Source organism: Triturus cristatus, chromosome 4_2 (genome assembly GCF_964204655.1).
Source record: "Triturus cristatus chromosome 4_2, aTriCri1.1, whole genome shotgun sequence".
Classification (NCBI taxonomy): domain Eukaryota; kingdom Metazoa; phylum Chordata; class Amphibia; order Caudata; family Salamandridae; genus Triturus; species Triturus cristatus.
In genome coordinates, this window is record NC_140586.1 from 780036052 (window position 1) to 780050387 (window position 14336).

General features: G+C 41.7%; 1 protein-coding gene across 1 annotated transcript in view; it reads right to left on the bottom strand.

Annotated features, from left to right (window-relative positions):
- LOC146835035 (cytochrome P450 4B1-like) overlaps nt 1-14336 on the bottom strand; it is a 134498-nt gene that overhangs the window by 34871 nt on the left and 85291 nt on the right. The window contains exons 10-11 of the mRNA XM_085602695.1: nt 12798-12862; nt 1203-1285 (exon numbers count right to left, since the gene is read on the bottom strand). Of these exons, the coding sequence (XP_085458821.1) occupies nt 1203-1285; nt 12798-12862 (148 nt within the window). The remainder of the gene's footprint in view (nt 1-1202; nt 1286-12797; nt 12863-14336) is intronic.

Here is a 14336-nt window from a genome sequence, read left to right on the forward strand (position 1 = left end):
GCAGCACCCGCATCAGATGTAAATCCGCAGAGCCAGGGCATGGGAGGGAACATAGTGATGGCGCAGGTTTCTGAGAATCGCCGGGCCAGAGCAAGTCAAACTTTATGAATAACACAAAGTGCTTTGAACCTGATTATGGTACCTCCTTACTAATTTGTATCTTCAGAATCCTGAGGGTAACTCTTCATGCCGCTACTAGGTTTTTTGGGAGAACCAAGAAATCTGAAGACACCACCCCAGTCCTGATCACTGTCAAATGGTTTACTACCAAAGCTAGGTGTATATTTAAAGTGGCCTGCATAATCCACAAAGTAATGTAATGTATAGCTGAGACCTCCCCAACTAGAAAACGTGCAATCTCAGGAGGAAGCGGCTGCCTTCGCTGTGCAAAAGGTTTGATTTGCCTTCCCTTTGCTCTTAAAATAGAAAAAAAATAGGTAAATCTTTTCAACAACTGCATAAAAATTATGGAATTCCAATCCTCCTATCAGGATGGAACAATTTGTGTCTCTTTTAAAAGGGAACTCAAATGCTTGTTTTTTCTGCTCCAATTCCACTGATGATCTGCTAGCAATTGTCAGTATATTGAGTGTTGATTTCATATTGAAGCAGAATATGTTTTTTAAATCTGTAAATATTTGAAAAGTTTTTCTCTAAAATATGTTCATTTACAGCATACTACTGAACTGGGTTATGTATCTGATAATGCATGTTTGAAAGAAACTATACTGGTTTCGAACAAATTATATCCATGACATATGTTCCTATTTAACATAGGTGTGCGTGTGCATGCGTGTTTTCTCAGTAGCCCAGGTGTGTTTTGGTCGTGGTATAAAAATCATAAAATAAATGGTACTATATGGTGCTAGCCAAAAGTGCATGATAATTTACCTCCAAGAGATTATTCATATACCACTCACATAAAAACCGTTTACATGGTCTAGTGTCATAACTATATGAAAGTAATGCAACACGATTAAAGAGTAAGGTGTGTATAAACAGTAATTGCCTGCAGCAGCAAGCAGCTTTGTCAAAACCTCAAAAGAAAGGGGAAATCTGAATAGTGAAAATTACAGCAGACAAAGGTTCTCGTGTCCACAAAATATTAGAGACAGAAAAAAGATGTAAAGATAGACTCTCAAAGGCTGAAATGTTTTCTTTTGTAATATAAATGCAGTTGTACAGAATTTAGAAAGGAATACCTTGCTCCTGCTGCAAATGGCAGAAATGCATGTGAGTGTCTATTTGCTGAATTCTCAGGTGAAAATCTCATTGGGTCAAAAACCTGCAATAAAAAATAATATTCTGTAAAAAGGACTACATAGTGATTATTACCTTCAATGAATTTACAAAACTGAGGGTAACAAAATTTAAGTGAGAGTAACATTAAACAGTTTGTTATTTTCCCTAAGGATCAAAAAGACATTTCCTCAGGCTGGAGAAATGTCGGTTGCTTAAAAAGTGCTCATGAAGTATTTCAGAGCCCATGTTCTTCTTATCATTCCAAATAGAAATATGTATAATTTTGCATAGAAATTAAGGTAAATAAAGTGCACTCATTTTACAAACCTCTGGCTAAAAGGAGTAAATCTGCTCATGCGTTTTACATTTATATTTGAACATATTCCAGGAGCGCTACATGGAAGGTCCCAGGATGCTTGTTTCCGGTCCAGGGAATATATGGCTTGGCAGTTCGGGCTGGACTGTTCCCATGAGGCACAGGGTCAGACTGATTTGCATATGGCCATGTCTGAACTGGGGTGGTGGAGTGAGCTAAAGAATGATGATGGATTAAACCCAGATTAGTTGACTGGGTGTGAGTCATTTGCTCAAACGCTCCGTCCATCATCACATGCCTGCACACATACAGAAATGTACACATACATAACGGTCAAAGCAAAGTGCTTCATCACTTGCAATTTTTTAAAATATTTTTCTATGGGACACATGATTTTCCCAGAAAGATTCCCTTTTCCAGCCCCACCAAATTTGGATGTATTCATACATTGAAAAGAGATACACTACTGACCTTCACTGGGATTTAACCATTTGCAGGGTCAGAAACTACCTGCAAACTACAAATGTTTATTAAATACCCATACATTTGCTAGAGTCTTCATTTCTTAAAGTTTGAATGGACTCAATCTAGAGCAAAGACAAACCTCCACATAAGAAAAGTCTTGCTTGTGGGGAAATGCTACTCTGCTGAAAGACATTTGTATATGTTAATTCTCAGGTGTGTGAATAAGGATATGGATTTTGGACTTGCAAATGAGTTCACGTTTGGCAAAACAGGAAGAGTTGGTTTAATTAAATGCTGTGGCTGGGAGTACAGTTACAGAAATGGGTCTGTGGGCTGACTCAAAGTACAAACGACCTGAAAAAGTTTTATACATTTCTTTGGGGATCATAAAAAGTTTCTGTCAATTATTTTTTGATAAAGTATAAAGGTCCTGTCTTGTGAGTCATAAATAAAGCCATTGATAAAAAATGCAGGTGGGCCTCGACATTGTGTGGACACAATGTGGGCCGGTGGGTAACGTCTCCAGATGTCCAGCATGCGGTGCTTGTGATCGCTGCATGTACTGTGTGTGTTGTATTCTGATTGGATTGTGTGTTCCTAACTTCGGGTGGCATCTGACTTTATGATGTTTTTGGGAATGTGTGCACCCCTCTGGCCATGTGTGCTTTATTGGGGCCAATCTCCCTGGACACTTGTGGTATCACTGCACCTATCTGTGGGATTGATCTGAGTTTCCTGTTCACACGTTTGTCTGCAAGCTACAAATCACCCCATCTGTGACCTATCAATCAGTAACCTCAGTCCTAGGTCTCAGAGCCTGCCTGACCACGTATTTCTGAGTAAGAGTTGATGGAGAATTCATGATTGGTGAATTCGATAATAATGATGCAATCTCGTTTTTATGCATACATGTATCATTGTTTAAATCGTGATTGACTTCTCCAATATTAACTATATTTTTTCCAATACGACTGTTTCAGGAAGAGTAGAAAGCATTTAATTATAAGGGCATATTAACAGTCACTAATATTGTATCTGATGGGCTTAAAAAGTCCTCTTAAAAATTAATCGATTTAGAAGTAGATGTGCTGAAAATAATTGGATAATAGTATTGGAATGGGTGAATATAATGTCAATGAATACCTTGATATGTGCAGGCCCGACAACGGCAACACAATGTGTGCCATAACCTGTGCTTGCATAAGAATGTCAATACCCATAAATGCAATGTCAATGTATGTCATAATCTATGCCCACACAACAGTGTCAATACCAGAAGTAACAATGTCAATGTATGCCATAATTCGTTTGCCCATAACAGTGTTGTTACCAGTGGAAACAAATGTCGATGTACACCATGATCTAGGCATGTAGAACTATGTCAATATCAGTAAAGACAATATTGATATACGCTGTGACATCTGTATGCACAATGTTGAAAATGTCAGTAAAATTTGTATTGACTGGCATATCATTTTCAGAAGTTCTAACAAACTCGTATCATTGCTGTTTGATTTCCCTTAAGTTACCGCCCCATCAAACTCAAGTCAGACATACGTGGTCAGATAGGTCCTGCATCCTCAACCCATGCCTATCAAGTGACAGGTCAGAGGTGGGAAATCACTTAGCTCAAAGACAAACGCACACCCAGGGAAAACCCTGATCAATCCCACAGAAAGATTGTTGCACCAAAAACAGGTCAGAGGAAATTGGCCCAAATACAACACGTTTATCCAAAGGCGCACATTCCCCAAAAATATCACAAAGCTAGATGCTACATGCAGACAGGAACACTGATCCAATCTGTACACGACATGCACAGCACATGTAGTGATCACAAGCTCCTCTCACCAGACATCTGGGCACATACCCACTGGTTCACACTAGCTCTCCTCAAAGTCAAGAGCCATTGGTGACTTTATCAGATGCCTAACTTGTTAATTTATGACTGAGACGCTTTTTCAAGAACACAGAATTATTGTATTGTACTATTGTACCTCAGGAGATGTATATATTGTCAGCCAAAACTTTGTACAACAAGAGACTTTCCTCAGACACACTCTGTTGAGGCTCCCCTGGCCACTGCATTTAACTAAACCAACTTGTTCCCCTTTAGCCTCTTGCCTTTTCATTTCTTTAAGGTAAATTCATATCCAAGCAACAATAATCTCTGTGAAAGCTTCTATTTAGGAACCAGAAAATACTGTTCTTTGGCTGAGAATGGAATCCATGTTTTGAGGTGAAATGTACTGGAATGTGTAGGCCCCCGGGCAGTGGGCAGTGGACAGACCACAGATATCAATGACATGCACAAGAAATAAATCAGCCCAAGACTAGTGGCAAAAAGAGAGCCAATTTCTTCATCACAGCTAGAAGGTTATATCTGCATTTTTGCAAGCATGTACTCTGCTTTATTTGTAACTAATAGATGATAATGGCTCTGAAATATTCACTAGGAACCCTTTTGCCAATTTGTGCTCTAGCCTTGTGTATGTTGGTACACTGTTAGCTAAAAACTGAATGTGTTTACTGTATTTTTTGTGATTTCAATTGAATTTAATGCTTATACAGGTTTGTCCATGTTGCCATCTTCCCCTCACCCCCACAATCCTACCCCATCTCTATGGTGTTTAAGTAAAACTCTTTGTGGATGTCTTTTGCTACACCACGCCCATTCAGATGTACTCGCCTTTACAACGGAAGCATTTAGATGTTGGCACCTTTCTCTTTACACTCACCGATTCCCAGCACGGCTCTGTTGCCACTGCAATCTTGACTTTCTTTTACCACAAGCCTAGGTGGCCTCAAAGCACTGAAAACTGAATAATAAATACTAAACATAAAATAATATACAAACTAGGTCAGGTGGTTCAAGAAAAGAGACCATCAAATTACTGATTGGTAAATCGATTTTTTTTAACCAACCAGAACCCCTGATGGTCCAAAGACTAGGATCTTCTATGTCCCCACTACTAAACAAAGTTCCAGAAGCATTAAGATTAGATTGAATGAAAAAATGGAAACAAAAGATTTCACGTTACGTGTTTGCCATACATTTTGTAGATGCTTCCCACAGTATTGCCTTATTAAGATTTCAAATATGTGATGAAGTTTTGATCCTGGCGAAAGGGCATATCATGAAACAAATATTAATACAAAGAGACCTACTGGTTGATTGAATTGTTACAAAATGTTTATATGGATTGAATGAATAAATAACATTACTTATGCCTTTTATACATTTATTAACTATAATGGTAGGAAACTAATATTTCAACTTTCTTATTGATAACTGCACTCGTTTCTAAGTACTTCTTTGTGGAATAAAGTAGTAAAGAGTGAACAGTTGTTCGAGGAAATATGATATCTTATGGGCAATGATAAATAGAGATGCAGTCACCTGTGCTGTCCCCGAAAACCTCAAGATGCAAATATTGTCACTGCCACAAGACACTTTTTCATCCACTTTAAATAGGATTTGAGGTATGCGTTGATATGATATTGAGGTTAGAACAACTGCCTTGAAGCCCAAAACTAGATTTTCTGACTGTTAAGTGCTATAATGGAAGTGATTTATGTTTCTTCATAGCTTAGTTATATGATTACTTTCCTGATGAAGGGATCAGGTGTGTCCCGAAAGGCATGGAGAATAAAATATTTGGTCAAATTCATGGATGATTATGCATTATGAAATAATTTAGATTAATAAAGGAAAAGAATTAAGAACCATTTGAAACTGACATAAATGTATAACTATCCAGAGAAAGAGTGCATCATTGATTCAGTTCATCATACATATGCAATGTGAATAAAGTGAATTGTGATACAACATAAGAAACAAAAGCGTGTCAATGTTGGTTACCAGTGGCAGCAGCTGCCAACATAAAGTGGTGGGCAGCGCGGGATAATAATAATTTAAAAAGAAGATTTACCTGCTGGTACCTATCGGTGCTCCTCTGCAACATGGGCCACACAGACTCCACACTCAATCCAGATGCTGCTTTCATGCTATTACCAAGCATTAGAGAAGAGCCAGGAGTGGCCTGAGTGGGCTAGTTTGATGCTTGCTCAGGTAAAGGGAACCTGTGTCTTTTCACCACCAGGCTATGCAATACAGTTGCATTGGAGAAATAGAAGTGCACATGTTGGTTTGGCCATCCCAAGATGGCCGGCACAAAACCGGCATGCACACTTACAGTGCCCACCACTCCTCCCTGCCATGGCCCAGCCCCACCCTACACTTGCATGGCTCAGACAGTGACTAAAAAATAAAATGATAATAACATTGTTTTATTATCATTCTATTTTTACAACTGCCGCCTCCCAGCAGTGGGGCGACACTCCTCCGCCATTACGGGGAAGCCGCCACTGCTGGTTACATGGTTGGAACTTTGGGTGATTTCAACATTTGGTGGCTCTATGGTGGGAGACACGGTGGTGGCTGCGGGAGCCCCTACAATGTCAGCGATTCACAGTCTCAGATATACCCTTACCTAAATGATATCTCCAAAGAAATATGCTGTTGGAAAATGACCCTCTCTGAAGGGTCACCCCAAACCTTTTGCCTTCCTCCTCCTCTTTTTGCTGAATTGTTTTTGCTGGTCTCAAGACTCTGAGCACTTTACCACTGCTAACCAGTGCTAATGTGCATGTGCTCTCTTCCCTAAACATGGTGACAGTGGTACATACCCGATTGGCATATTTAGTTTACTTATAAGTATACCATATACCCAGAGGGTCTGTAATCTAAATGCTGCTAAATGCTGCAGCACTGATTGTGCCACCCACACAAGTAGCCTTTCAAACCTATCTCAGGCCTGCCATTGTAAGACCTGTGTGTGCAGTATACTGACACTTCGACATTACTTTTAAAACTAGTTGCCAAGCCTTAAACTCCCCTTTTATTACACATAAGTCACCCCTAAGGTAGGCCCTATGGCAGGGTGATGAGTAAGTAAAAGGTAGGACATGTACTTTTAAGTTCTACATGTCCTGGTAGTGACAAACAGCTAAATTTGTTTTCCACTACTGCGAGGCCTACTCTCCTCATAGGCTAGCATTGGGAATTCCTTAAAACACTTTTAAACTGTAATTCCTGATTAGAAAGGAGTAGCTAAATCATGTTTCATATCTTTGGAATGGTAATGATAAATCCTCTTTAGTGCTAAAGTTCAATTTAACATTACTATTTTAGAAATGCCACTTTTAGAAAGTGTACCTTCATTTCTCTGCTCGTACTGCTCTGTGTGCCTTGCAGCCTATCTCTAATACACATCTGGGTTGGGTGACAGCTACACTTTGTGCATCCCTTCTATACCACCACAAACACAGGAAGGATTGGTGTGACACAAGGACTCATCTGTAAATTATCTGGTGTCTGATAGCCTTAAAGGACAGCAAGGGGGAGTAGGAGCTGACACTTACATCTGACTAGGCAATGTCCTGTCCACATACAAAGTGTGAGTTACCCCCTACTAGTATCCTGACAGACAGAGCGGGGATGACAGGGAACCTGTGCACTTCAAAGAGCTGCTTTGAAGTCACCCTCACTTCAAAGGCACATTTGGGTATAAGTATACTGGGGCTCTGACTTTACCAAGACAGTATACTACTGGACTGGTGAAAAACTCTTCCAGGAGTAAGGACTGCTGTGCTACAAGGATTACCACTCTGCTTGACTGACTGTTCCAAGGAACTGCTTCACTGCTGTGCTGAGCTGCCCCTGCTGTTCTACCCTGCTGAGGTCAAGGACTGGACTCATCTCACTTGAACCCAAAGTGACTCCAAGGGCTTGCTTTCTGTTTTCTGAAGTCTCGGGGACACAAAAGACTTACTGCTATTCTGCTGGGGGTGCTGGACTCTGACATCTATGAGTGCTACCCTTGCCTAAAGTGCCAATCCAGTACTGGGCCTTGGAGGAGGATTCGGCAGCAGATTTCCTACTTAATTGCTGCGTTGTCACCACAGGGCCGATCAGAACCAATGCATTGCCCTCCGATGCTAGAGCCGATCGACATCACTTCAACAGACTGCGCGGCTCGATGGCAACGTAGTGACTTCATTGTATATGGGTTCTTTATTGCCTGCACGGATTGGAACCAGCGCATCGAGTCTTCGACATCGACGCGTTGCTCCATCCAAGAGACTTTCTCAGCAGACCCTGCGTGGGTTCTGTAGTCAGCCTGCCTTCCATCGCGGTCTGCCTGAACTTTGGATTCACCCCGGTCCAGAGCGACTTCAATTACCTTTTAGCGCTATTGACTTATAAGCACTGTTTTTGGTTTATTCTTTCAAAATTCATAACTCTGGTCCCAGTCATTGGATGTTTGTCATTTTGGTCTGGTTTTACTCTATTTTTCTACACCTATGTGGGGTCTTTTTGTGGTGTTTTCATTGTGTGTGTTGTACAAATACTTTACACATTGCCTCTCTAGCTAAACCTTACTACTCTGTGCCAAGCAACCAGAGGGTGAGCTCAGTATCTTTTAGTGTGTATCTAGCTTACCCTGACAAGGATTGATAGCCCTACTTGGACAGGGTGCATACCTCTCCCAACTATAGAACCAATTTCTAACACATGTGATATACAGATTTTAGGTGAACAGAATGAGCATAACTTCTGGTTTTGAAATTCACTCTTTGCTTGTTAGCTTGGCAAGTTGCATGGACTTTTAGCCCCATTTACTTTGCACCCGACCATTTATTGCGCATATGTGTGATGCTGTTTTTCAATTTGTGATGATTTTGACTGATTTCCTCAAACAATCTTCTGCATCTGACTCTAGCCCCTGCTGTGTTTGATATGTTTATTGCCCCCTTTTACTTTTTTATGAGAGACATTGTACCTGTGTAAGGCAGCCTTGTTCTGATGTGCATAAAATGATCATTTGTCACTTGTGGTGAAGAGTATTTGCATGCCATTGAGACAGAAAGCAGCCCAAGACGACAAGCAACACCTTCTCCCACATGTGCACAGCTTCCTCCGGCATCACATTTAAGTATCATTAAGTATTTCATCACACTTCTAAGTGCTAAGATATCCCACTTCCCTAACAACCTCCCGAGGAGTTCCTTGCTCCTGCGCCCCAATAAAGCCAACCACAGTCTATCCTCCACAGACATCACCAACTTACTGGCTAGCTACAAGACTTCCAACGTCAATCCCCCTCCACTTTCCCCTCCTAATAATCCTACTCAATTCTATATTCAGACCATCTCTTCTGTCAGATCTAACCAGCCTCCCTCTTCTTCCCCAACACCCTCCTACAAGAATCTTATCCCTATCTCCCTTAACCCCTTCTGTGCCACGCCCTTTCCCCCTCCTGTGCCGGGCATTACATTAGTGGGTGGGGTTCATGACGAGATAGTCTCGTCATGGGCACAGCGCAACCGTGCTCCATGACGAGACTATCTCGTCATGGGCACAGAAGAGGTTAATAGTCCAAACACCCCATCACCAAAACAGTTGCGTCAGAGCTGCATGATTTGCTCCACAACTGCAGATCTGCAATCAAGAAGAAACTGGAAATTTCTGACACTATCACCCACTACAATCTTGACAAGCTCTTCCTCACTGAGACCTGGTTTAATGACTCCTCTCATACTTTGTTTTATCTTATGATTCCTACCGACTACTTTATCCTCAGAAACAACAGAACTGACAAAATTGGGGGAGGTGTCACTATCATCTTCGGAAACTCCCTTCAAATTAAAGCCCTTCCTACCATCCTCTTCCATACATTTGAATGCCTATCCCTAGAACTTCAAGTACATCACGGCTCACCTTTCAGGTTCCATGTCATCTACCATCCACTCGGTAACTGCTCTCCCTTTTGGGAGGAACTCACCGACTTCATCAGTGACCAATTGTCTCAAAGTGACAGACAGATCTTCCTAGGTGACTTCAATCTACACTGGAGCTCTTTGGAAGACTCGGCTGCCAACAAGCTTACCACCTTTCTCTCAGCCAATGATCTTTTCCAACACTGTTTGGAAATTACACACTAAGGGTTCAATTCTGGACCTTGTTATATCTGAAGCAGACCTGCTCACTATTGCTCCTCCTGTCCATGTAGACTGGTCAGAGCACTTCCTCATTCCCTTCCGTTTTCACCTATCGCACGTTATAACTCTCGGCCAACCCAAAAGGGCACCTACCTGGTTCCGCAACACTAAAAACATTGATCTTGACACTCTGTGTGACTCTGCTTTGAAATCACTTGCTAGACTTGACCCTAACGTGGATGTCAATGATCTCACCTCCCATTGCCTCTCAGTCCTAGCAGTCGAAATCGATAAAGTCGCTCCACTCCAAAGCAAAAAGAAAAGACCCACCCCCTTAACACCTTGGTTCAATAAAGCGCTCTATGATGAAAGGAAAAACCTTAGAATTTTTGAGAAACAGTTGGAGACAATCTCCATCCACCCCCAATCTCTCTCATTTACGTTCGGCAAGATCCAAATACCACAAGCACATCTTCCATGAAAAAGCATCACATTTCAGATCCCTCCTCGACTCAGCCAAAAACAGACCCCAAAAACTTTTTGACCTCATCAAAAACCCAAACTGCTCTACCCAAACCATAAAGCCTAAGGATTCTTCAAAGAAAGCAGCAGAATTCGCTATAGTCGTTGATGAAAAGGTAAAATCACTAGTGGATCAGGTCACCCACCCCACCCCCATTGAGGAGTGAAAATCCTTAGTCACTTGGCAGAACTTTGCCGCCATCTCGGAAGATGACCTCCTCAAATGAATCCTTGAAACCAAACCCTCCAACCATTCCTTTGACCCCATTCCTAGTGTCATCGCCATTGATTTCTACACCAATACTCTCTCTTACTGGACAAGGCTAGTTAACCTCTTCCTCAGTAAAGGCTCCCTCCCTGCTGCCCTCAAAACACGACAGGTTACCCCTCTTCTAAAAAAAAAAAAAAACGGCCGCAGATGTGAACGACCTCAACAACTTCCGCCCCATCACCAACCTCCCTTTTCTTTCTAAAATCACAGAAAAATGTGTTGCGAAACAAATTTCCCTACATTTTATGGACAATAATCTCCTTGACGTGGTCCAGTCTGGCTTCATTCAAAATTGCAGCACTGAAACAGCTCTGCTGCAAGTAATTGATGATGCGCTGCATATACTCGATTCTGGAGAATCGTGCCTTCTGATTCTTCTTGACCTCTCTGCAGGCTTTGACACTGTTAATCACACCTCCTTAACACTCTTCAACAGAGAATTGGCGTGGAAGGCACAGTGCTTAAATGGTTTGCCTCATTTCTCTCGGACAGATCCCAAATGATCAAGATAGCAAACAGTTTTTCCTCTCCATTGGCGGTTGGTCAAGGCGTCCCTCAAGGTTCTATCCTTGCACCCACTTTGTTTAATCTCTATCAGGAACCATTAGGGAACCTCTTAAGTAAATCTGGGATCCACTACCATCTCTAGGCGGATGACACTCAAATCTACCTCAAGGTGTCTTCCGCACACGATCTCTCACTACTCAACTCTATTCACAACTGGATGTTAGTTCACCAACTCATTCTCACTCCCACCAAAACTGAATTCCTCCTCCTATCTACCTCTCTCTCCCCTCCTCCGGTTCAATCCTGGATGGATCCGAAGAATTTACTCAACAATAAACCCATCATTGTCGACAGTGCTAAATCCCTAGGTGTCATACTTGACAAAAGACTCAACCTAATCTCCCACATCAACTCCATTGCTAAGAACGCACGTTACCAGCTGCGCCTTCTGTGGGGATCTGTCGGTCCTTCCCGGAGAAAGACCTAAAAACATTGATCCAATCATTAGTTCTCTCTAGACTGGATTACTGCAATTCTCTTCTGACTAGCCTACCTAAATCTCACCTCTCCCCCCTTAAATCCGTCCTCCATTCAGCAGCTCGCTTTATTTCAGGGTCCAAACAAAGTGACCACATCACTCCTATCCTGTCTTCTCTTCGATGGCTTCACATCGAGGCAAGATCTATTTACAAATCTGCCTGCATCACACACAAAGCCTTGCACACTTCCTCCCCTTGTTGCCTGGCGCATAAACTGAAAATGTCGGAGGCTCGAGACCTTCTCGGAATGTGGAAAAGTTTCTGCTTGAGCCCCCCTCCTTCAAAAGGGAAAGATCGATGGCTCAATCATTCTCAGGTAATGCGGTGAGAATCTGGAACTCGCTTCCGCCATTGCTCCGTGCCACCAACTCCATCCAAATTTTCAAAGCTGACCTCAAATCGCTTCTCTACCAAAGACACTTTCAGAACTAATACCCTCATTCTCAGACCCCTCTAGGAAGTTAGTTCATCATTGTAAATGTGTAATATTTTCTTGTTCATTCCCCACCCTTGATTGCTGTGTTTGATATTGTGATATTGCCTATATGGTTTTACCCTACCTCTTTGGGCATTACGAGGAGTGGTGCCCCTTTGACATGTGTAGGTAGTGTTACCCTTTCCCCCTTGTCTCTGCCAAACTCAGCACTTGGAAACTTGTTCATACTCAATCAGTCTTGGTGTTATGCTTTTCTTACCAATTTTTCTGAGAATTGGAAATTCCTACAAAATATTTAAGCAAACCCTAAAAGGCATGACATATGAGCTTATCTGTGTAGCCACAGATGAGACACAAGATAATGAACATTGGCTTCATGAAGCACCATGTAAGCCAAATTAGTAGATGTTGTTCCACCAGCCATAACCATGTATAGGGCATGTATCAAACACACCAGTCTGACATTTATCGCAAGAAACAAACATGAAAACGTACCTCAGGATCTTTCCACACACTAGGGTTTCTGTGGAGTGCATAAATACTTGTTGAAACAATAATACCTGTTAAAGGAATGGGAAGATGTGAGCTGCAAGTTCAACACTCAACAACATTCAACCACATTTCCATGTTTGCATTTATTACTAGAATGTAAGAACCAAAGAACTTCTACTTAAAATATCACCCTACACCAAACCTAGTGCAAAATCCTTTTTTATTTACCTTACTATTTAACTCCCACAAATTCTGTATTATATAAATGGCACAAAAAAGGACACCTACTCCTGTGCCTTAATATAAACCCATTAGCTGCGAGGTGTTTACTGCCCCAGTGTTCAGACTTTTTTCTATGTTTGGCGTCTTTCTCACTTAAGCCTTCACAATGTTTTTCCACAAAATGTACCCAGGACAAATGCATCCTTTTTTCACACATTTTGAGGCTTCTAAAGACAGAATTCTGGGTAAACTGGATAGTTGTACCTTTGTGGATCTCCATAGATCCGGACACTTCCCTCACAGAAATGTGTGGAAAATGTGCAATTTTTGCCAAAGTCTGAATTTTGTGGGGAATTATGGGTAAGAATACATAGTGGGATTCAGACACACCACACCACAGCGGATTTTCCTAAGTCTCTAGGTTTCTTAGGTTTCCCTAGCTGCCGGCTGACTCAGAGTCTGAATAGCACTGCTATTCCAGGGCAAGAGAGAGGAAATTTTGAATTTACCCCCTCTCTGCTGGCTCAAATGTCAAAACTAAGCTCAAAAGATTCCACATCTTGCCACATTGATGAAGATGCTGTTGGCCCCATGTTGGCAGGGCTGGCTGGGCCCCACACTATTATTTTTTTAAAGAATATCAATGGCATTGAATCTGACCTTTGGTAGCAGATTAGGGTGTTCTATTCCCAAATTAGGCCTATGCAGTGAAGCAGTTTATTTCTTACATTGTCCTAATGAATAACATGTTCAGCAGTTACCTTTTGCACAGGTGTGCGCACAACAATGTGGGATTCGTTTCCCTGAAACTAAATTTACACATCTAGCTTCGCACAACATTATCACAATGCCCTGAACATCATGTACAAACTCTCGTTTCACACGATGTACAAATGTCATCTCTGTCTTCATTCATGGGCAACAGGGATATCTACATATCCATATGATCACTAATCTATATGCACATCTCATGGCTGCTTTCTATTATAAAAGATGAGCATCCTAATAGATTAGCAGAGGAGGCACTTCCGCTGACACGGAGGGTCCTTGCATGCTGAGTAAATACCACACTGCGGTCTGACATCATGTGAGGAATGTCCAGTTTGTGACCAATATAGGGTCCTTCCCTCTATTCTAACAGGTAATAGGGTTGGATCATACCTAGGGGGGATTCTTAGCTCTACACCTACACACACTCTAGATACACGTAGAATAGGGTACGCATAGTAGGAGTACGCTTGATTACTGCCTTCTTTTATATGCCTGCATATATACATTGTTTAGCACCATGGTAGAACTATATCTACTATTTACGCTTTT